The sequence below is a fragment of the Pipistrellus hanaki genome (genome assembly GCF_964339955.1).
Source record: "Pipistrellus hanaki genome assembly, chromosome: 8".
NCBI lineage: Eukaryota > Metazoa > Chordata > Mammalia > Chiroptera > Vespertilionidae > Pipistrellus > Pipistrellus hanaki.
The window spans coordinates 51,139,878-51,163,650 of NC_140510.1; the positions used below are offsets into that span (position 1 = coordinate 51,139,878).

Sequence of the window (23,773 nt, forward strand, 5' to 3'; positions counted from 1 at the left end):
TAAAATAAAAGCTCAAGCTGAAACTGGTTTGGCTCAGTGGTAGAGCGTTTGTCTGCTTACTGAAAGGTCCCAGGTTCGATTCCGGGCAAGGGCATGTACATTGGCTGCGGGCACATCCCCGGTAGGGGGTGTGCAAGAGGCAACTGGTCGATGTTTCTCTCTCATCGACATTTCTAGCTCTCTATCTCTCTCCCTTCCTTTCTGTAAAAAAATCAATTATATATATATATAAGCTCGATAAGTGCAAAGAAAACGAGCAAAGTTAATATGTGAGGCAACATAATAAAATAGAAAAAGCTGTAGATTTAGAAGCAAGAGACCTGAATTTACGTCCTACCTCTGACATTTGTTGACTATGAAAATTTATGTAATTCCAAAATACTGGAAATGACTTAAATGCCCACCAATAAGGGACTAGTTAAATAAACTGGAACATCCACATGTAGACTACTATATTAGTTTTCTATTGCTGTTGTATCAGCAAATTATCCCAAACTTACTGGTTTAAAACAACACACATTTATTATCTTGATAATTCTGAGGAACAGTGTTCCTTTGGAGGTTCTAGGGGATCCAAAGGCTGCCCACATTCCTTGGTTTGCAGCCCCCTCTTCCACCTTCAAAGCCCACAATGGCCAGTAGAGTTGTCCTCACACCGTATCACTCTAACCTTTCTTTTGCTTCCCTTTTCTACATTTAAGGACCCTTGAGCCCACAGGATAATCCAGGATAAAATATTTTATGGTCAACTGATTGGCACCTTAATTTTATTTATTATTTTAATTCTCCTCTGACATATATAGTAACATACATAGTAAAAGTTTCCAGAGACGAGGATGTAAATATCTTTGCCTTAGCATATCTGTGTGAAAACTGTGAGAAAGCTCTCTATGTTTTGATAGGGGAAAATTTTCCAGGATATATCTTTATGTAAAAAATGCAAGGCAAACAAAAGTACACTACCTTTCATGTAGAAAAGGGATGAAATAAGAGTATATGTTCCTACCTGGTTTTCTTTCTTTCTTGGTTTTCAGACCCAGGAAACATATACAAGAAATATTAAAGTTGTTACAGATAGACAGGAACAGCATGGAACATGTTAGGATGGGGAATGCGATGGAACAAGATTTTTCAGTGTATGTCTTAAAATTAATTTTACTTTTTGAACCATGTAAATATGTCATTATTATTTTTAATTGAAGGCACTCATAATTGCCCAAAGCCCCTATTATTCACTTGATAGTCAATCCTTTTGTTTTGAAGAGTCTGTCATCAACCTTGTTATTTTTCTCTTATCAAGTTACCTTTTCTAATATCCTCAGTTGTCAGTGGCTTTGTATTGAGCAGTTCTCTAACATGACATTCATAGACTTCATGGAAATCTGCCTCTTTTGCAATATTTATGTGGATTCACTTTGCAATCTATTGCATTGTATTATCAGATGTTTTCAATAATAGCATTGCTGCACAGGGGATACTAGGACTGAATATGAAGCATGTCTTCAGGTGGGACTTTTGTAAGGAGTCAGTTAAATAGTGAACATTTTAATTTTATATTCATAATGTTACAGATACTTTAATTTCCCTATGTGACTATAGACATTTGTAAAATATCTATGCAAAGCTATTAAATATACTTGGATCTATTTCAGTATTCATTGTTCTGTCTTTTCTTGCAAAACTGCTTTAATTATTACAATTTAAATCTAATAGTAATATTGTACTTTAATATATCTCTAGTAGTTATGTATCTATAATTAATTAGTCTTCTATTTACAACATATTTCATTTTTCCCGTCATATTGATTTTTTTTTCTCAGTCACGTTTACTAAATTATACTTTACAGACAGTATAATTCCTGTTTAGGTATTAAGTTTTATGAGTTTTGAGAAACAAAAACAGTTGTATAATCACCACAGCAATTAAGATATACTCTCTAAACATTCCTTTCATGCCCTTTTGTATTCAATTCCCTAACCCTGCCATCAGTCCCTACTGATCTGACTTCTGTCCCCATAGTTTGCTATTTCAGAAAGTTATATAAGTGCAATTATACAATAGTATATAGAGTATTTATTATTTTAGTATTTCCAATAAATATAAATCCTATAACAATGTTTTGCAAAATGACTTCTGGGGTGGAGTAACTCAAGAAATATCACCTATGATATTGAATCTCCAGATTTGAATTTGCATTGGTCATTGGCTTTATTTGGTAATTGGTTTTATTATAAACATTCTAATATTATTTATTTTGATTTCATGTTATTTTATGTCTAATTTGAAAATCAACTTTCATAAAATATTAATTTGTACCTTTTTCTTGTTATCCTTCTTTAGCAGGATAATTAAACTGGCTACATGAAATAACTTACTAACCTTTTTCTATATTTTCATGTCTGAGAACATAGAAATTATATAGTAAATTATTTTCTTGGGTATTTATGATTTGTCACACACACACATGAAATATACAACACTTGGTAGCAAGAGTAATAACTGATTTTCTTTAGAATTTATTACATTTTTTTCATACTTTCATTGCGTTTTAAATTTTAAAACATGTTTTCTGCTATTTAAGTATTTTAAAAAAGTAAACACAATTGGTGAGGTTAAGTATAAAATGGTATAGAAGGGATTGATTATCTACAGAAAGCCTTGATTTTTTTTTTTTATATTAGGCCCCCAATTGCTCAAGTTTCTAGTGTTGAATCCAAATCCCTGGAAAACCTGGCACTGAAGTAAGTGGGCCACCAAGAGGAGTGGCTGCTAGACAGTAGGTACATATGAAGAGATGTAAGTATCCAGAACAATCAAACTTCCACCTTGACAGACTGCAGAGAGCAGGACAAAGGAGATACTCACATCCGAATTAAAGCGAAGCTGGCAGACATTACAAGAAATAACTTGTTTCTTCTTTGGGGGAATGGACACTCCAAACGTGTGGTTAATAACTGCTTTTTGCACAGGATCCATCTGAAGAGCAAATGATAAAATAATCATTTTATAACTTCAAAGGATAGAAAAGAGTGTGAGCAAGTAATAATAGGTGTATTATTTCTTAAGGCTTTATCTTCATTCCCAAACAAGAATTATAAAGACACCCATTCAATAGTAAAGTACTATTTCCAGGGATTGAACAAAACCAAAAAATAATAAACTGGTTTGAAATCAGCACAAATCAAAGGAGAATCCAACATCCCAAGAAATCATATGCATCATAAGAAGTTTTGAAAAACTTTAAAAGAATCATAAAACAAGAATATTTAAAACCCAAAGGTCAAAGCTAAAATTAACTTGTTAATATTTTCCCTATATGAAGTGATAATACCCATGATAGTCTGAAATGGCCTCAATGGCAATTATTACAGATATATGTCAGTTTCTTAAATTTTGATTTATGGCAAAGTCATAGATTACAGGCTTGTCTCACAGCCCAGAAAATGTTTATTTTAAAATAACTTATTACTTTTCATATACTACAGGTAAAACTCATTCGAAATGGAAATGCACATAACAGATTGGTTAATATGCAACCCTTATTTACATATTGAGCACGTTTTTTGACTTACAATGTGTGACTTTCCTCCCTTTGTTTGCATATACCATACACATTCAGAAAAACATAAAGTGATGAAAGTACTTAACCAGCAAATATATGGCACACAGCTACAAAAACACATGGAGAAAGAAAAAAACAAACACTATGTGCAGAGCCTATAAAAAGAGACACACAGCAGTGATTCTCTTATGCACGCCAGATAATAATCTCCAGCATTAACATTGGACAACTGGCAGTTCAAAAAACAATGCAGATGATAAACAAAGCATTGCTAATAAACAGATGCAACACAAACTGACACACCATCATCTAGGAAATCTCCTGGGGTTAGAGCTTAGAGTTGGATTAGTTGATAATATTTGGGAGGGAGGAGAAATGAAGACTATCCCCGGTCAGGAGTATAAATCCACTAAATGTAAAATTAGCAACTAGAAAAACTTACGTGCATTAGAAAGAACAATGGATTACAGAATTATTGAATAGTAAAGTAGCCTATTTTTTTTTTTTTTTTTTTTGCTACAAGTTTAAGTGAGATGACAGACTGCATTGCTAATATAAAAACAGTTATGTGGTTTGGGACACTTACAATTTCAAAGAGGGGAGTTTTCTGGAGTAATGGAACGATCCTGTAGCCTGCGTGTAGTGGTCGTCACACAATTTATACATGTGTTCACATTCATAGAGCTATACACACTCCCCCAAAGTTCATTTTATGTATAATAATTTAAAAAGTAAAAGAAAAAAAGTGTTAATAGGATTATGCTTAACTACTAAGTGGAAAATAGAATTACTGGGAAATCTGAGGATTTGATTTGTTCAAGGCAAAAACTGATTATATTAAATTTTATTTAGTAAGAATAAAAAACAAGGATCCATGGGCATTGAAATATCAATGTACACTTTCTTAATTTACTCACAAGTGCGTACACTTATGTTTCATCTATCCATTTGTAAAACATGAAACTATACTTTCTGATTGTTACCAGAAATAGAAAATTAGTTTGGACAGGAAAATAAAATGGCATACGTATGTTGACAGAATAAAAACTACACTGTTTTGCAAAGTTAAAAAATGAAAGCATTTTATTGAGATACTTTCTGTTCTCAGGCTCTAAAAAATTCATTTGGTGATGTGTAAACCACATGGAATAAAACTATATGAATATTCTCAAACACTAGTTTTCACATGCCACTTTCATTACCTTTGCTATATCTATATACTATTGTGTTATTATTATTCATGTCTTTTTCTTTAAATCAAAGTAAAATACTTTAAAAAATGTAGTAATAATTATGAAACCATAGTTTTAATGTACATGCTTTTCTATTACTCAACATTAAAAATGAAAACTTTCATCATATGAAATAAATATACATATCCTAGTTATTCCCATACCACAATATAGAAACACAGACAAAAGATATGGCTGCAAAAATCTAGCTCTAAATTCTTAGTAAACCAAGATATTTGCTGACAGCTCCAACATGACCCTTGAATATAAACATCCCCTTTATATTTCTGAAATTATCAACCTACATAATTAAAAAAGTAATTCCTAGTGCAAATTTATGTTACTCCAATTTCATATTTGTGCATTAACCTACAATTTTCCATTTATATTCCCAAGCTCTCTGTCCTGATAGGTGAATTGTGGCTGAGCACTCCAGATACAAAGGCATGCCCGGCTGACATGGCTCAGTGGTTGAACATTGAACTATGAAACAGGAGGTCCCGGTTCAATTCCCTGTCAGGGCGTATGCCTGGGTTGCAAGCTCAATCCTCAGTTGGGGCATGCAGAAGGCAGCTGATCAATGATTTTCTCTCGTCAATATATATTTTCTCTGAAATTAATATATACTATAATACAATACATATGTACATATACATATATTAGTGTGTATATATATACACAATACATATATACATATATTAGTATAATATATATATATAGGTACACACACACACACACACACACACACACACACACACACACACATATATACACACACACTTTATAACAGGATATATCCAAATACAAAGGCAGATGTGTTCCCAGCCACCTACTCCCTGATAAGCCAACTAAGGCAGTTCCTTCAAGAAACTCTAACCAGAATTAGCTTCTGTACTTTATATACATAATCCTACTTGTACCTATAAAATCAATTAAATAAACATAGCCCTTTTACCCTGTCCCTAATCACCTTGTCATAAAAATTTCATCCTTCATGTTTGCCACTTGGAGGAGATAGTTTCCACTTTCCACTTGATTCTCTATTTTCTTGTAGGTAGTATTTCAGGAGAAGACTCACTTGTTTTTCCCCTGCCTAAATCTCTGCTGCTTACCAGAGAATTCTATACTTATATTTCTTATTCATCAATTGGGGACATGATTTAATTGAAAGAAAACTTGAAGTGGGAGAAAAAAGATTGCTCCATTTGCCAAATCATTTGATACCTTGAAACTGAAATGGTTTTGATTATATTTTGTGTATTTTCCATCTGATGTCATAATTATAAATACCTGAGAAATTTCAGTGAGTTCCAGACTTGTCAAGAACATAGAAAATGTTTTTAGATTTCTCTCTCTCCTTTTTAAAAGTATAAAGTCATCAAAATCTGATTATTTTCTTATTCTTTATAATATTCTAAAAGTTAGATGAAAATAATTATGATGTAAACTTATACTAACTTAAATTTTCCTTCCATTAGTACAATGTAAGTTCTCATAATGAGATATGTATAGCTAAATCAATGGTCATAATTTTATTCAATCACCAATTTTTAGGATGAATAAAACAATCAAGATGAACTAAAACATTCTCTTAAATCCTAAAATGTGATACATGTAAGTGATTCAACTTAGTGTCATCAAACTATACATCTATCTATATCTATATCTATGTCTATATCTATATCTATATCTATATCTAGATCTAGATCTAGATCTAGATCTATATCTATATCTATATCTAGATCTAGATCTAAATCTATATCTATGATTTCATATATTGAATATTCAGGAAAATTATTAGAAGTATAGCAATTATATGACAAACTTGTTTTTTAAAGATTCAATAGACATTTAATTATTAAAAATGAGCAAGTGTCTTCTAACATCATTAGTAAAATGTTTATATCACTTTTAAATGAACAAATTCCTTCTTAAATACTCAAATTAAATTAGTTCATGTTAGTTCACATTTCACAAGAAAGCGGTCTGTGGATTGAGAAGATTGAGATTAATTGATAAATAGTGCTGAAAACACTTTTTTTTTTTAGGAAAAAGGAAAACCCCTCGTTTACCATATAGTTCTAGTTAGTAGTATTCCTTACTTGACACAGTTTATTGGTCCCAAATAAGCCCATTCTTTTCTAAAAGAGTAAAAGTTAGAAGTACTCTGCACTTTTGAGACTAGAAGCAAATTTATATAAAAATTTAAAAAAATCTATTTTCTTTGTTAATCTCTGCTTTAAAAACCTGAAATGCTTAATAAAAAAAAAAAAAAAAAAGCAGCAAGTGTTAACATTTGCCACTTTGTCAAATGAAAATCATGTAGAAATAAAAGCAAAATCTATTAGTGCAATTAACTGGTAGATAATAAAAATGAAAAATGGGGTTATGACTGTTGCCAAGAATCAAGGAGATAACTGGAGGCTATGTAAGGAAAATTTAACTATTATAAAAAGGAAATTAATGAAGCTGACCTTACCATGCTATCTATTCTATTTTCAGTATCAAAATAAGGACAAATAGTTATCTTTGGTGTAGTCACCAGATTATGGAACCATAAATGTGTGTGATTTTTTTTTTTAAAAGGTCATGACTTTCACTGAGTGTACCAAAAAAGTAATGTATGTCTGCACAGTGTAAGCAATCAGATACAAATATGCAGCTCCAATAAAACCCAGCTGCAGCGAAAACACTGCAGCACACCACTAAGGGCAGGGCAAACTCTATAGGAGGGGCTACACAACTAAAGGACTTCCTACTAGATGGATCTCTAGAGTCTAGACAGCATTGCTAGATGAAGCTTCAGGCATCAAAAACTGAATTCCAAGCTTTCCAACGACCCCAATAATTTTCAAGAGGCCTGAAGTTTGAGTTGTATTTTTGTAAGAGTCTTATGATTTCACTAACTATCAAGTGGGACTGGGTATTGGGGTAAATTGAACCCAATTAAAAAGCAAAAAGGAATGCTCAGGAATCGTACAAGGTTTTCTTTATGTGCTGAAATGGCTGGATACCCATATTATTCTTAAAGATGGGGAAATGTCATCTGAACTTTAGCCATGTACTTTAACCAGTGTTCTAAAAATCATTGGCAAGCACTTACTGTACAACTAGATGCCCTAGGCATGAAAATTATGCAAGGGGCTCGGCCCCCACCACCACCACAGCCGCCTCCTCTGCCTTGGCCCCTTCTTGCTGCAACTGCTGCCTTGGCACTCACAGCCCTGGCTTCATTCGGAAGGTTGTCCAGAAGGATGCCCAGAAGGATGTCTGGTCTAATTAGCATATTACACTTTTGTTATTATAGATTATAGTGAGCGATACTAGCTTTTCTACTAAACAGGAGTAGATAATAGGTTTTTGGCTTTTAAAATGTAAAAATCAATCATCCAACAAACATTTCTGGAAGCCTAATATGTTTCTGATGCTATCCCTGACTAGATGGGGTAGGATGAGTCAAACAATAGAAAGGACCTAATTATAAAAATAGAAAAGTGAAAAAGATCGTATAAATTCTATTAAATTTGAAGGTGGGAAAAGAAGGGACCACTTAGAAAAAAAAAAAAAAAAGCCGCACAAGGATGTACATAGAAGTTTTTCTCCTCTGCTCCCTCCCCACTACTGTGAGCTTTCTCCCCTTTTCTGATTTTTCAACTTTAGGCACTCAGGGTCCTCCCTGTAAGAGTGACATAAGTGTGTTATCCTACCAGGGATATTTGCCTTTTAATTCCTCCTCAAGTTGTGTAATAATACTATTAAACACTATCATAACAGCAGTTTAGCTTTATAGAGCTCTTACTAAGTGCCAGAAACTATCCTCAGGGATTATCTGTGTAGTCTCCACCATCACAAGGGAAATACCATTATTATCCTCCTTTTACAAATGAGGCATCTGAGGCTTTGAGGGGTTTAGTAACTTGTCTCCCTCAAGTTTGTGGGCCTGAAGCCAGGATTCAGACTCAGGCAGGAGTCTCTCCTCACCATGTTCCCTAAGAAACACTGAGCAGGGATGATGGGTATCGTGAATGGCACTCCCATAGGGCGTGAGATTTGCGACAAAAGGATGCCTGTAACTAGAATTTTTGGAGCCTGGAAGGCAGCTGCACAGTCAATCTACACACAAGGCCGACGTGGTGCCTAAATAGAGATTTCCTGGAAAAGCGTCTTGGCTTCTCTCTTTTTGAGCTATTTATGCCCTTCTTAGGATAAACTAATTTCTCCTTGTGCAATGTGAGGAAAACCATAAATAAAGAAGGAGCTGTTCAGTCCTCTTCCCCCAATGTAACTGTTGGGTTTACACACACGTGTGCGTGCGCACACACACACACACACACACACACACACACACAGAGAACTTTCTGGAAATACTTGGAGATTACACATAGCAGATGACCATCATATTTTGCACCTGTCCTGGTTTTATTACAAAGAAGACCTTGTGTACTAAACCCTAGTGATTTAGGACTTTCTGGAAGTTTGGTAGAACATCGGTTTTTTGTAACTGAGGTATTATACAATTACAGCAGTACAAAACAAATGACAACTTTCCATCCCTTCCTTTTTTCAATACTGGATTTATAGAAAAGAACATGATAATGGGTTCTCATTAGAACTTCAAATATTTGTGAAGTGACACATATAAAAGTGATAGCTACGTCACAGAAGAGCAACATTTCTCTGAAGTTACTTCACAAAAAGGCTTTGCCTTTTATATTTAAATACTCTGGCCACATGCTTTTATATTACTGTCTTACTGTTCCCACGTCCTTGAAAACTTAAATAGAAATAAAATGAACACAACTATCATAAAGACAATTTTTTTTCTCAAGTCTCAAAAAATATAAACAACTGCATATCATTGGTGACATTTGCTCAGCCACACCACTTCATACTGCTTTGGATTTCAAATCAGCAGGCTCAACAAAATAAACCACATAGAACATTACAGGGGGACTGCACGCTACTGCGAGTCCTGCATTTTTGCATCTGGAATGTGTGAAAGCCGTGACTTGCCACACTGCCACTGCTTCTCCCACCCAGGGCCCCCGAACAGGGTCCCCCCTGAAACCATCCTTGTCGTTGAAAGGAAGACAAATGGCATGCCACTCTTTACACAAACTGTTGATTCAGCCAAAACCCAAATGTTTGGAGATGTACTTCCCCCATGAATCCCCAGCTCATTGCTGAAACCACATACTGCCTGTGCCTTGCAAACAAAATCAAATATTTCTCCATTCTACTGGAATACGATTATTCTAACAGAAAGTTAACCAGACATTCCTAACTGGCATAAAGACTAAACTAACACAACACATCCTATATAATAAAGAAGTAATATGCAAATTGACCATCACACCCTCGCACAAGATGGCCACCCCCATGCCATCACAAGTTGACCACCGCAAGATGGCCAGCAGGGGAGGGCAGTTGTGGGTGATAGGCCAGCAGGGGAAATCAGTTAGGGGAAACCAGGCCAGCAGGGGAGGGCAGTTGGAGGTGACCAGGCTGGCAGGGGAGGGCAGTTGGGGGTGACCAGACCTGCAGAGGAGGGAGGGCAGTTGGGGGTGACCAGGCTGGCAGGGGAGAGCAGTTAGGGATAACTGGCCAGCAGGGGAGGGCAGTTCAGGATGATCAGGCTGGCAGGGGAAGGCAATTAGGTATCAATCAGGCTGGCAGGGGAGCAGTTAGGGGGCTATCAGGCTGGCAGGCAGAAGTGGTTAGAAGAAATCAGGCAGACAGGCAGGAGAGAGGTTCCTTTGTAATACAGCAATTCCGGGTTGTGAGAGGGATCCCAGATTGGAGGGGGTTCAGGCTGGGCTAAGGGACACCCCCCAGTGCATGAATTCCATGCACTGGGCCTCTAGTATTTAATAAAGTAATATTTTACCTTATGCAAACATCTAACTCTCAGACTTAACAAAGTACTACTACTACTACCATCACCACCACCACTACTATTTTATCAAAATGTAGTAGGCTTTTAAGTATTTTGAGGCTGGCTGACAACTAATAGTATCTGATTACTGAGAAATGAAGTGGGATCCCCTGATCCTTTTCCAGAGCTTCCCTAGTGGTGGCCAATAGTCCCAGTAGAAAATATAAGTGGGAGTTGGCACACTTATTTTATTTGAAACAATTGGAGGAGAGCACAGAGAAGGATTTTCTGCCCTCCTTTTTCTGTAAATGGATTTACAAAGCTTGATATCTTTCACTCAGATTCCATATAGTCAGGTGAAGTTCTGGGATTCATCAGACAAGTTGTATGTTCCATTGACAAAATGGGTAATAGTGGATGGAAAAAACACTGTGATCTACTTTGAAGACCTATTTTGAAAAGAAAACTAAACTGCATTTCCAGTTGTGTTTTTTGTTGTTGTTTTTGATAAATTTTGTGTGTGTGTGTGTGTGTGTGTGTGTAGAATAAAAAGAAACATAGGATGGGATGCTAAGAGATTTATGTTTTGTCATGAAATAATGTCCTCTTTCTAGACTGCTCTGATAGTAAATGATGCAACCTTTTTAGAGGGTATTTCATATCAACTTGGTTCTGTTCTTGGGAAGTTTTGCTGCTTTCCAACACCTTTGTAAATAACTTTCAGTGGGCACATAAACTATGCTTCTTGAAAATTAATTTATTTAACAAAAATTTATTAAGAGACTGTCATGTATTCCTTTAGGAGCTCCATGTAGAGTGGAGAATGTACTTCAAAAACACAATATTCTAGTTGGGGAGACATATCTAAAATAATAAGGTATTTCAACAGTGTTGAGTGCCATGAAAATAATTACAACAGAATAATGGGAATGAAACAATATTTTACTATGGATAATTCCCATAAACATTTTAGTTGTCTTTATATAATTGGGGTGCAGATACTTTTGCATGTAAAACCATACTAAACATATAAAAATAAGAACATTATTCAATGAATTAGGGCAGTTCATACAGAATGCATATGCATACAACTTATAACAACTGTAGAGTAAGGGCATGTTCTTCAGCTTTCAAGGTGGTCTGAAAGACCTTTGCAGAAGATTGTATTCAAGTAGCAAGTCCTAAGACAACCACTGAATCTCCGAGCCACCGCTGTCTCCATCTCCCCAAGGAGAAAGGGAGACTGAAATGGTCTGCAGGCTGGAAGTTCTCCATGTGCCAGACACATCTCACCTGGAGACCCTTCAGGTGGGATTCCGTACAGTGTGATTGCCCTGGGACTTAGTAGAAAAATGACCATGAGTTACTTATTTTGGTTTTTAACTAAGTACATGTTTTTCTCTAAGATCTGAGTTGTTTTGTGATGCTATTATAAGAAAATAATGATTTTCGTTTGCAGCACTTTTAGAACTTTAAAGAGTTACCAAATGGCAAAAGCAAAAAAGCTAAAAGCAAATGAATGGGACTTTCACCACCTCCCTCTCTTCAGTGGAACACTAGTTTAACACTTTTGACAGATAATTTTTAAATTCTTCTGGGTAAAAGGAATATTTTTTCTAGGTTCTTTTTTCAGTCAGTAGTTATTTTGTGTAAATGGGAGCTGTCGTAAGATTAGACCTGTGGGCTTTACTAAAGCTGAATGTCTAACTCTGACAGTGGATTCTTTTATGTAATAAATATGGTCAGTACAAATGTAAAATGTTCCATTTTCTTGGCCGGCTCCACATGCCTGGTGATTTTCCGTGCTGCCAGGGATCAAGGGTGATGCAGCAAAGCTGTAGTTATGCCACTGGGTAATTTAAGAAGCCACATCAAAGAGCATTTCAAAAAGTTCAGTTTAACAAATAAGACTTTCAGCTCTGTCAGCAACGGTTATGAGACTTAATTGAAGGTCCACTCATACCTCATTGCGTGGACACGCACACACCCAGCAATGTTTTGGGTGTTGATATGCCTATGCATACATTAGGTGTGTAAGCTAAAGAACTCAAGTTCAATTGCATATGTACCCCTATTCAGGTTTACAAATATATTTGAAAGGTCTAATTGGTTGATGTGATGTATTAAGGGAGAGCAGACCACCCTCAACCTAATTGCAATTTCTCCTTGCAATGTAGGTAAAAAGCAAGATGGTAATTATGAATTATGTCTCCTAAGGAAACCCAGTGCTTTCCTTTGCTTGTTTCCATTCTTGAACAAGCAAATACTTAGATACAACTAGAAACCATTAGGAATGAGAGGTATTTTTCCATGAGGACACAAAAAAAGTTCTTGCAAGGGTATCCATTTTATTAAGATTTGATGTTCCTATATAATTTTGGCCAGTGGATGCATATAGATATGAAAGTTCTATAATGTGTCTTAAAGGCAAGGTAACAATAGCATTCATAAAAAATCATTAAATGCCTTTTTGAAGTAGTATGAGAAAAATTATAAAATTTTTAAGCAAAGTAAAAAACTACCAGAATCTTTAACAGAATTAATAAGATATTCTAAAGTAAGTTTTAATAGCTCAGAAGAAATGAAATGAAGACAAATACTATTAATATTTTTTTTGTGGAAAGTTACTATTCTCAAAATATTTATAGCTTGCATTTCTCAATGAGGTATATTAATATTTGAAAACAAACAAACATCCCAAGATATATAGTTGACAATAAACTATACTGCCCACAGAAAACCACCGACAAAGTTAGTTAAAATACACGATTCAGAGTGACAGGAACAGGAGCAGGATTCACCAAGATAAATGAGTCAGGTGTTTTCTATATTACTTAGTACTGTGACTCCTCAGGGTAAAATATAACAAAACTCATTTTATTGGACTAAAAATATTTTTTCAATAGGTGTGAAAAGAATTAAGTAATATATTCACATTAGTGATTATTCTATGGCACATTGAAAGAAAGCACCATCCTGAAGTTTGCAAGGACAGACTAATATCTGACCTAGAAGACAGTCACCTAGTTCTTTCCCGTTCCTGTTGTTGAGTTTCTTTTTTAAATAGAGACTTTAAAACAAACCCCCAAACTGCCTCCAAGATTAAATTTCCACAACATAAAATTCACTGTCAAAAATAAGTCTGAGAAATATTTTTTAAAATAGAATTTTTAATTTTTTTTAGGAGAAAAACATGGCATACACATAACTAGATTACTTGCCTATACTTAGGACGGTAGCTTTAAACGTTATTTTTAAAAAAGTTATTGGTGCTAAGTTTCCAAATCTAAGGAAGTAAAAATATGTTTGCCTGCTTTCTGGTAAACAGGCTAAAAAAATGTTACAAGGGCATTCTAAGGGACTACAGATGTAATAAGCTTTCTTGATTTAAAAATCAATACACTTCCTGAACAGCCCAATGCATTAACTGCCATTCTTTCAAAACCATTCTGTCAAACCTAAGTTTGAAAGGCTGTTCAGTAACTAATCAGATATATCCTGATACAGAGGCAAAATGGGTCCTTGACACAAATTAAAAGGTGTATGATGAAAAGACATCCCCACCAGACAGGCAGAAGTGAGAATCACAAACCTGGGCCTGTTGGGAAGTATTCCTCATTCTGCAAAGCAAAGCAGAAATGAAGTATCTCCCCATCAAATGGAGGACAACACATTTCTCACTCTTGCCCTGAGAAGAAACCTGGTCGTTGAGGACTGAGAAGGCTCCATGCCAGGCACCAGACCTGCGATGCTCCAAGCATGAGCATCTTGGGCTCTACTCCCCATCCGCTCTCCTTACATGGGGTCAGTGTCAGAGAACAGTTTCATCTTCAACTACGTTTTAGTTTGTTTTAGTTGGAGTCCCCCAAACCTTCCCTTCACCTTACCCCAAAACAGGATCCTACTAAAAACGCAATACAATGAAACACTGAAAGCAGTTCTGGTTAATCAGATAGGCCAGGCCCCAGACCTACCAGCATGACTTTGGTTCACTTCCTCACTTGAAAATGGGAACAGATTTGAAGAATTTTAATAACCTGCTTTTGAGCCTCTTCAGCTAAGACCAGAACCTGCATCTCCTATTACAGTCCCAGATTTGCAAATAAAAACCATTTTTAAGTATAAATATATGCCCAACATTGCATAGGATAGTCTTATTTCTCTGAAATTCAATTTTGACTGGGCATCTTGCATTTTATCTGGGCCCCTTCTCTGGTTCCCATTTGAGGATGTCACAGCTATACCCATATTGCTTCTATTGTCCTCCTTCCTCTTGCAGGCTCCCTGTCACACTTACCACTTTAGGACTTTGATTAGAAATTGGTCCAAGTGGTTTTGTGGGCAGGCAATATAAAAATATTTTATGTCATTTATTCATTTCACGATTGCCCTTTTGTATGAATGTATATGTGTACACATTTAACTCTTTTCAGCAAAATATACCATACTTGTAAAGTAAAATAAAGAACTTTAATAAATTGCTTTCCTCTGCTTTCTGCAGTAATAATTGCTTTATTGAATAAGGCTCTGTTAACGGTACACCTTGGCATTATACATTTATCTATCTGATTTATAATCATTTTCATTTGCAAGGCAGTTATAGTTCATACCCAAAGTAGTTTAAACTGAACTGTCTTTCTTTTCTTAAGAATTTGTAAGGAAATGGAGTCACTTCTGGGTAAAACTACTTTAGCCACAAAATTTATTTCAGATGTACATAAAGCCCTCTCTGCATCTGCATATTCTGAATAGAGTGACACATATAAGATAAAAAGTGAATATAGCAAGTGGCATTATCAAGTTAAAAATGTTGCCCTGGCCAGTTGCTCAGTGGTTAGAGCTTCAACCAGCGGACTGAAGGGTTGTGGGTTCCATTCCAAGGGCATGTATGTCAGTTGTAGGCTTGAACCACAGCATTGGTCTGGCACATGTGGGAGGCAACCAATCAATGTGCTTCTCTCACATTGATGTTTTTTCTCTCCCTGTCTCCCCCCATCCCTTCCACTCTCTCTAAAATCAATGGAAAATTGTCCCTGGATGAGGGTTAACAAAAACAATGTGCTTATATTTTAGATACATTTTGGCCATGTATATGGCATCAAGATTTCCTAATCAAGCAATAGAGAAAAACCTGCATGAACCAGATAGCAAGTTGTCAGAAAACACAAAATCCCTCAGTAGCATTCATGAAAGTTTTTACAGTTTTTATGTTATGAAGCAAAAATCATTTGTATTTACAATCTACCTATCTTGATGATGCCACTTGCTATATTCATTTTTTATCTTATATGTGTCACTCCATTCAGAATATGCAGATGCAGAGAGGACTGAAGATTTTTCAGAAATGTTTCTGAATTATTCTGTTGTTTCCTTCTGAAATTCAGAATATCAGGAGGCTTGGCACTTAGAGTCTTCACAATACTCATTTGAAATTTTTATTCACCCCTCTGTCTTTCCCAACCTCCAACCTTTAACACTTTTACTAAAATTAGACAAGTAACTATATCTAACAACAAGAGAAGTTATGTTATTTTTTAAAATAAAATTTTTATTGTTCATATTATTACAAATGTTCCTTTCCTCCCACCCCCTCAATTGCTCTCCTCCACCAGGTTCCCACCCCACCCTCTGCCCTTTCCCCACCCCCCATTGTCCTCATCCATAGGTGCACAGTTTATGTTCAGTCTCTTCCCACATCCCCCTCTCCCCTTTTCCCCAAGAATCGTCAGTTCACTCCCCTTCCATACCTCTGATTCTATTATATTCAACAGTTAATATTGTTCATCAGATTTTTAAAAATTTTCCTTGGTTTTTAGATTCACTTGTTGATAGTTATGTATTTGTTGTTCATAATTTTTATCTTTATTTACTTTCTCTTCTGAAAGAACCCCCTTCAGCAATTCATATAATTCTGGTTTGGTGGTGATGAACTCCTTTAGCTTTTTTTTTTTATTAGTGAAGCTCTTTATCTGACCTTCGATTCTGAGTGATAGCTTTGCTGGATAGATTATCTTTGGCTGTAGGTTCTTACTATTCATCACCTTGAATATTTCTTGCCATTCCCGTCTGGCCTGCATGAGAAATCAGCCGACAATCGTATAGGTGCTCCTTTATAGGTAACTACCTGCTTTGCTCTTGCTGCTTTTAATATTCTCTATTTGTCTTTTGCTCTTGGAATTTTAATTATGATTTGTCTTGGTGTGGTCCTCTTTGGATTCCTTTTGTTTGGAGTTCTGTGCACTTCCTGGACTTGTAAGTCTAATTCTTTCACCAGGTGGGGGAAGTTTTCTGTCACTATTTCTTTCAGTATGTTTTCGATATCTTGCTCTCTCTCATCTTCTGGGACCCCCATAATTCTGATGTTGGTTCGCTTGAAGTTGTCCCAGAGGTTTCTTACATTATCTTCCATTTTCTGGATTCTCTTGTCTTCTAACTTCTGCGGAGGAGTGTCTTCTGGCTCTTTATGTTCCAAATCTTTGACTTGATTCTTGCGATCTTCCATTCTGTTTTTAGGACTCTGTATAATATTTTTTTATTTCAGACAATGTAGTCTTTATTTCTTGTTGACCCCTTTTCATTTCTTGTTGATTCCTTATTAATTCTAGTTGATCCCTTTTCATATCCTCATAGGTCTTATCCATCTTTTCTAGGAAATTCTTGAAAAACCTTATAAGCGTAGATTTGAACTCTATATCCAGTCGCTTTTTGTCCTCCATTTCTTTCATTTGTGATCTATTTCGTCTGGGCATTTTCGCAGCTTCCCTGATGGGGCGGGGTTTCAGGGTGGAGCCTACAGCCTTGGCTTCCCTCAGCCATGCCCTATACGGCTTCTGAATCTCAGGGTCCTTCAGTACTCGCTGCAAGCACCTCTGAGAGAAAGGTGCCCTCGATTTTCGCCTGCTACCAAACAGTCTAGGCTCTCCCCCAATGAGCCCGGTATTGGGGTTCAGTTCAGTTGGAAGTGGAATTGGATGTGGCGTTCAGAGCAGTCTGGAGCCCATCTCCTTCTTGCCAGGGCAATTCCGCGGCACAGCCAACCGTCCCTACTCTGAGCGCAATGTGCGTGCTGCAGGGACCTTCTTTCGCCGCTTCCCCGGGGTTCCGCCTTACAGCCCAGCTCCCTCTGTTTGAGCCTGGGTCCCCGGGGTCTGGCCTAGAACTGGGGTTCAGAGCAGTCGGAACTGGGCCCAGCACAGTCGGAGCTTTTATCTCCTTCCTGCTAGGGAACGCCAGCCAGGCACTCAGCCGCCCCTCCTCTCTGGCTCTGTCCTCTCTGCGCACTGCGTGTCTCCGTACCTTAGGCTTTTACAGCTCCTCCGCTCTTCATTCTGGTTTTCTCCTTGCTTCTCGTTGTAGAATTTCCAGTCAGTCGACTTTCCTGTAGTTCTGGGTAATGCCCATTTTATATTTTAGTTGTATTTTATTGAAATTGTTGTGTGCTGCTGGGGCTAGGTGTTTACCTGTGCAGCATTCTTGGATTCTCCCCAGTTATGTTATTTTAATTTAAAAGATTTCATGTAATTAGTCATGAATCATAAAATTCCTACCTCAACAATATTATAGTAACAATTGTTGACAGGTATTAAACCATTGCAGTGGGAGTGTTCTCCTAGAGCTGAGGTTAAAAGCTGGCCTCCAGAGCTCTGGCCAGCATGGCTCAGTGGTTGAGCGTCAATTTACAAACCAGGAGGTCACGGTTAGATTCCGGGCAGAGCATGATCCCCAGTAAGAGGCATGCAGGAGATGGCTGATCAATGATTTTCTCTCATCATTGATGTTTCTATCTCTCTCCCTTCCTCTCTGAAATCAATGAACATATATTCAAAAAATATATTTTAAAAAAAAGCTGACCTCTGGAAATCAATCACGTTCTTGGCAGAGAAAGGGTATTTCAGCGATAGGAAGGCTGAAATGGAGACTATAATCTTCTGTGATTGCCGGGGAGGCTGAAGCAGACACAAAAAGGAGTCTATGAATGGCTGCTAACTTCATGTGATGACCAATTCCCAGGCAATTCTGATATTACTCGTGCTCTATAACATAATGATGATTCCCCAGAACTTGGTGTCACAGTGCTTCTGCCGAAGCTACTCACCTTTCAAAGGGGCCAGGCCTGTCTCTCAGAAGACAATAGAGGGCCTGATTGCACAAGGAGCGATGAGCTATGTGCTACAGGCTGCCTTTCTGGAAAGTTCTTTTATGAAAGAACTGATTTTAAAAGTATCTATTTTAAGCCTCTCCTCCCCCACCCCCAAAGGCACAGAAGTCTAAAGATGGATACATTTTTCTGCTGTTCCTAATAGCTATGGAGCTATGATTATCTTGGCTGGCATAATTTTTAGTTTCACTTGGGCTAATACTTGTATTCTGAAAAAAAAAAGTTTACCTACATATATACATACCCTTAAGATCTATGTAATATTTTAGAAAAGGATATAAAACTGCTAATCTGTTTTGAGTAAGCATCAACTTTAGAGTTAGATGTCACTGTTCAGGGCACAGGTTAAGTGGGTACTTCTGATATGATTGGTGATTTAAATTCAGGAAAAAAGAGGGAGGAGAGGTAAAGGGAGATCTGTAACAGTAAAAAAGCCAAAAAATTTTTAGAATAAATTTTCACTATCACTACAGAAAAGATAACACAAAACGTTGACTACTATGACGAGTTTAAAATATCTTTTAAAATTGCCATTTTTAACTGTCAATTTGATTAATGCATAATTTGAGAAGAATAGTTCTATGTTTGGAAATCAGAAGTATTTTAAAAGTATAACAGAAAACATCCTTACATCTTAGGACTCACCGACAATATATTCAAAATACTTTTATACATTGTCTTTAAAATCTAAACATCATTGAAGGTAAACAAAGAAAAATGTAATCCAACCAAACCAACTGCAGTTATTCCCAGCCTCCACTCAAAGTACCCTCTCCTCATCCTGCTCCAAATTCAGTTGTAGCTCCTCTTCATTGCTTTCAGGAAGTCAGGTGATACTGATCTTTAAGAATGCCCTACTATCGTCTTAATCGGCTAACGTAAATTGAGCCCCTGCTTAGTTCTAGGCATGGCTACCTTAAACTGAATGTAAATTTCTTAATTTCAGAACGGTGTCTTGGCCATACGTATATCCCTAGCATCTACTTAATTAGGATTGCTCCAATGCACACAGCCAGTAGCCTCAGGAGCCCCAGTGATAAACATCACTTGGTTTATTTAAGGCAGTTAAGAAAGAAGAGCTCAAAGGGATAGAAATAGCCATAATGTCTTAATATCATTTATAAGAAATGGTTTTGCTGTTTTAAGAGTTTTTAAATAAACAATATCTCACTTTATATGGGTATTTTAAATTACTAAAAATAGTATGGATATATGTTATATAGTTATAATTTTTTTCTAAGCCCCCATTAAATTCCAGAAATTTTCTAGTTATTAAGTCACATCCTCTATTCGCCATAAACATTACTCAGATTTTAATGAAGTAATGGTATAGATTACATCATCCATAGTTTTCAAATGAGGAAAAGTGGAGTAAAGTGGTTTTTTCAAGATAAAATAAAATTAGTCTAGATGGAAGTCTCTGAGTTCAGTGCTCACCCCCTATGCAATGAAGTAGATGGCTCTACCATCCTTCCCCTCCACGTGGGCTCCTGCTACCTCAGATGACATGAAGCAGAGTCAAGGTCAGGTAGGACTGTTAGAAGCTTTCTTTGGAACAAGTCAAGCAGCGCTACTTCTCTGAGAGATAATGCTCCAAGTTGCTTTTGGGAAGAGGTGGGATATAGCCGACTAAATAAACGAACGTCACAATTTCCTTTAGAAGGTAAGTACTTCAAAAGTTAAAACTTAAGTATATGCCATGTGATAGCAGCTGTTAGGAGTCGTTTTAGCATCAATTAGCTTCAGCTCATTTTGGGAAATAGAGGTTTTGTGGCTTATATTATTATGACAATGGACCATTTTACATATTATGGAAGTTTGGTGTTTACATGAAGAAAACAAAGAAATTAGACCTAGACAGATGATTTTAATTGTTGGAGACTTTCTGTATACCTCTAATTATATATAAACTTGAGGCCTGGTGTATGAAAATCCATGCAGTGGAGGTGGGAGATCCCTCAGCCCAGCCTGCCCCTCTCACAGTCCAGTAGCACTCAGGGACAGGAGGCAACCTGGTGATCAGGGGAAGGTGATGCCCCGTTACACCTCTGCGGCTGCCACTGCTGGCAATGCAAGCCTCAGCCTGCCCTGGTTACCTAGTCTCGGGTGGCCTTGGGCAGTTGGGCAGCCACCATCCAAGACTTGCCTGTGCCTCGGGCCAGTCCTGGGTCTCTGGAGGGCTAAGGGGACTAGGGGACTCCGGAGGCAGACTCGTGGAGTGGCCTCATGCCTGCCACCCCATCAGGACTGAGGGGACAGGGCACTGCCATCTTGTGGCTGTGGGTGCTGCTATCTTTGAGGGCAGGGCAGTCAATTAGCATTCCGTCCTTATTGGCTGTCAGTGCCACCATCTTTGAGGGTGGGAAAGTCAAGTAGCATATTCCCTCCTTATTGGCTGTGGGTGCTGCTATCTTTGTGACCAGTGTGAGGGTCAATTAGCATATCCCCTCTTTACTAGATAGGATCTTAAGCCTGTAAAAGTGATCAGATATACTAGTATGTTCTATTATACCACAAATCCTGGCTCTAGAAACTGTCCACAACAAGGGAAAACAAGTATTAAGACGGACAAGGAAAAAACCATCTTCTATAGAATATACTGCAAAGGAGGGTATTTCAACCTGACTTTAGGAGCCATAGGATTATTGGATACTTTAAAAACTATGTCTCACATGAATAACATGTGAGTAACACACACATTTAAGTTTAGGAAATGGTAGGGTGGAGACCAACTCTTGTCTAATATTTAGCTTTTCCCCTTTCAGTGGCAGAGCTGCCTGCTGGAAGAAATTAGAAGATTAGATTATATTCCTCAATCTTATGATTTGAAAAAAAAAGGGGGGGAGGGTATAATAATGGCACATGTATCCTATGTCATATGGATAAATTTTTAAAAACTAATTGTAGAATGTGTTTCAAATATAATAAAGCCTGCCTGGCTGGTGTGGCTCAGTGGTTGAACAATGACCTATGAGTCAAGAGTTCATGGTTTGATTCCTGGTCAGGGCACAGCCTGGGTTGCAGGCTCCATCCCCAGTAGGAGGTATGTAGGAGACAACCAATTGATGATTCTGTCTCATCATTTATGTCTTTCTCTTTTTCTCCCTCTCCCTTCCTCTCTCTGAAAATCAACAAAAACATATTTTAAAAAGTATGCTAAAGCTCCCTGATACTATAATTCTATAAAAATTAGGTATTGTTTATATAATTTATGGGTGTTTTTTTTTTTTCCTTCATCTTATTTCAAGCATCAGGACACAAAAAGGAGGACAAAAAAACCCACAGTGATGGCTAAATCTCTGAAAAAGTATTTTCCCAAGATTCCCACTGAGCTCCACAAAGATGTTGAAACTTCACAGATTGCTAAGTAGCACTTCAATTCATCGTTAGCACCCTCAACATCAACTATTAAAGTAAAGGGACTAGAATATCCCAAAAGATGCTTTTCTCTTTCCAAAAGAGATTTGAGACTTAACTTTGAATACAAGCATCTCAGAGGGAGGAAAAAAGATGCTCTGTGCTATTAGATGGGCTCCCCAGCTGTTGGTAAAAGTTTCTCAGGGAACACCACAATCAATTGATGTTTACAGAGCAACCAATTTAGAAATACATCTTCTAGGCTAGAGGGAATGCTCAATAATATTTTGCTACTTTTTATATTTATTAAACTCTTTTACTTTACCAGACACAGAAAAGCTCGTTCACTGAGAGACCTTAAGAACAAGGCTGTTGTTGTTTTTGTTTTTTTATATTAACTTATGATTTGTTAAGAATAATTTTTTTTAGGAAGAGGGCCTGACATAGACACTTTTTCCAAGTTGACTCTACTCTTGAAAAATGCTGAGCTGGAACAGCAACAAGACTGAAGACCGGTGTTGCCAGAAAATCTGATGTACCCTCCAAGTACACATAATCCTTGAAACCCTAGCACTAAAGATGAAGCCCCAGAGCCATATGAGGTTGAGACTAGGATAATGAAAGGGACATGCAAGAGGACAGAGCATGGTGAGGCGACTAATGCCTCTTTTCTTCAGCTCCTGAAACCTGCGTTCTCGTACCCCATGAAGGCCCATCAAAGTCTGACTCTGTTGTTTTCAGGTAGCTTTAATTAACTGAATAGACTGTTATTCTCTGTGAGCAGACTCCTCTATTCTGCTATGGTGAATTATACAAGAGAAGGAAGTAATTTCTATCAGACAGTGAACAGCTTCTGTCTTATTTGCTATCACTCCTCCTTAGCACATTGACTGGCACGTGTACACATTCAGTAGGTGGTTATGAATGAATGTTTTGTTCAGGTACCCTGAACAAGTAATTTAATTAGGGAAAAAACACATGTGGCCACACATCATATACACATGCATGTATATATACATACAAATAATACTGGCATTTTCTAAAAGGGTTTCAAGAGTCAGCAGAGAAAGGGAGATGTAAACACAAAGTCTTTAGTAGATAAATCTTGAGACTTTTGAATAAGGCAAGGGCCATGAGTTACATTTAAAAAGGACATGTTTGCCCTAACCAGTTTGGCTTAGTGGATAGAGCATCGGCCTGCGGACTGAAGGGTCCCAGGTTTGATTCTGGTCAAGGGCATGTACCTTGGTTGCGGGCATATCCCCCCAGTAGGGGGTGTGCAGAAGGCAGATAATCGATGTTTCTCTCTCATCTGTTTCTAACTCTCTATCCCTCTTCCTTCCTCTCTGTAAAAAGTAAAATATATTTTAAAAATAAGAAGGACATGTTTGTGGTTTCAAGGGGGAAGGGAAACAATAATGAAGATGTAGTATTTTTTCTTTCTACTGGTCACGTTTACATAATTTTTCACTCTGTCATATTTAACAGGGGTAAAAATTTTCTAGTCAGGAATCTATACTTTAAATATGTGTACTAAATCTTCATTAGTTTCGTACCACATTTCAAAGATTTTCTAGAACCACCTTTT

General features: G+C 37.0%; 1 protein-coding gene across 8 annotated transcripts in view; it reads right to left on the reverse strand.

Moving 5' to 3' along the window:
• Nucleotides 1-23,773, reverse strand: part of ZNF385B (zinc finger protein 385B) — a 342,481-nt gene that overhangs the window by 48,139 nt on the left and 270,569 nt on the right. For 7 of the 8 annotated variants that reach the window (XM_084892614.1, XM_084892607.1, XM_084892608.1 and 4 more), the window contains one exon: nucleotides 2,867-2,977. The exons of the other annotated variant lie outside the window; for it this stretch is intronic. In XM_084892614.1, coding sequence (XP_084748740.1) covers nucleotides 2,867-2,977 — 111 coding nt within the window. The remainder of the gene's footprint in view (nucleotides 1-2,866; nucleotides 2,978-23,773) is intronic. 8 annotated transcript variants of the gene reach the window in all.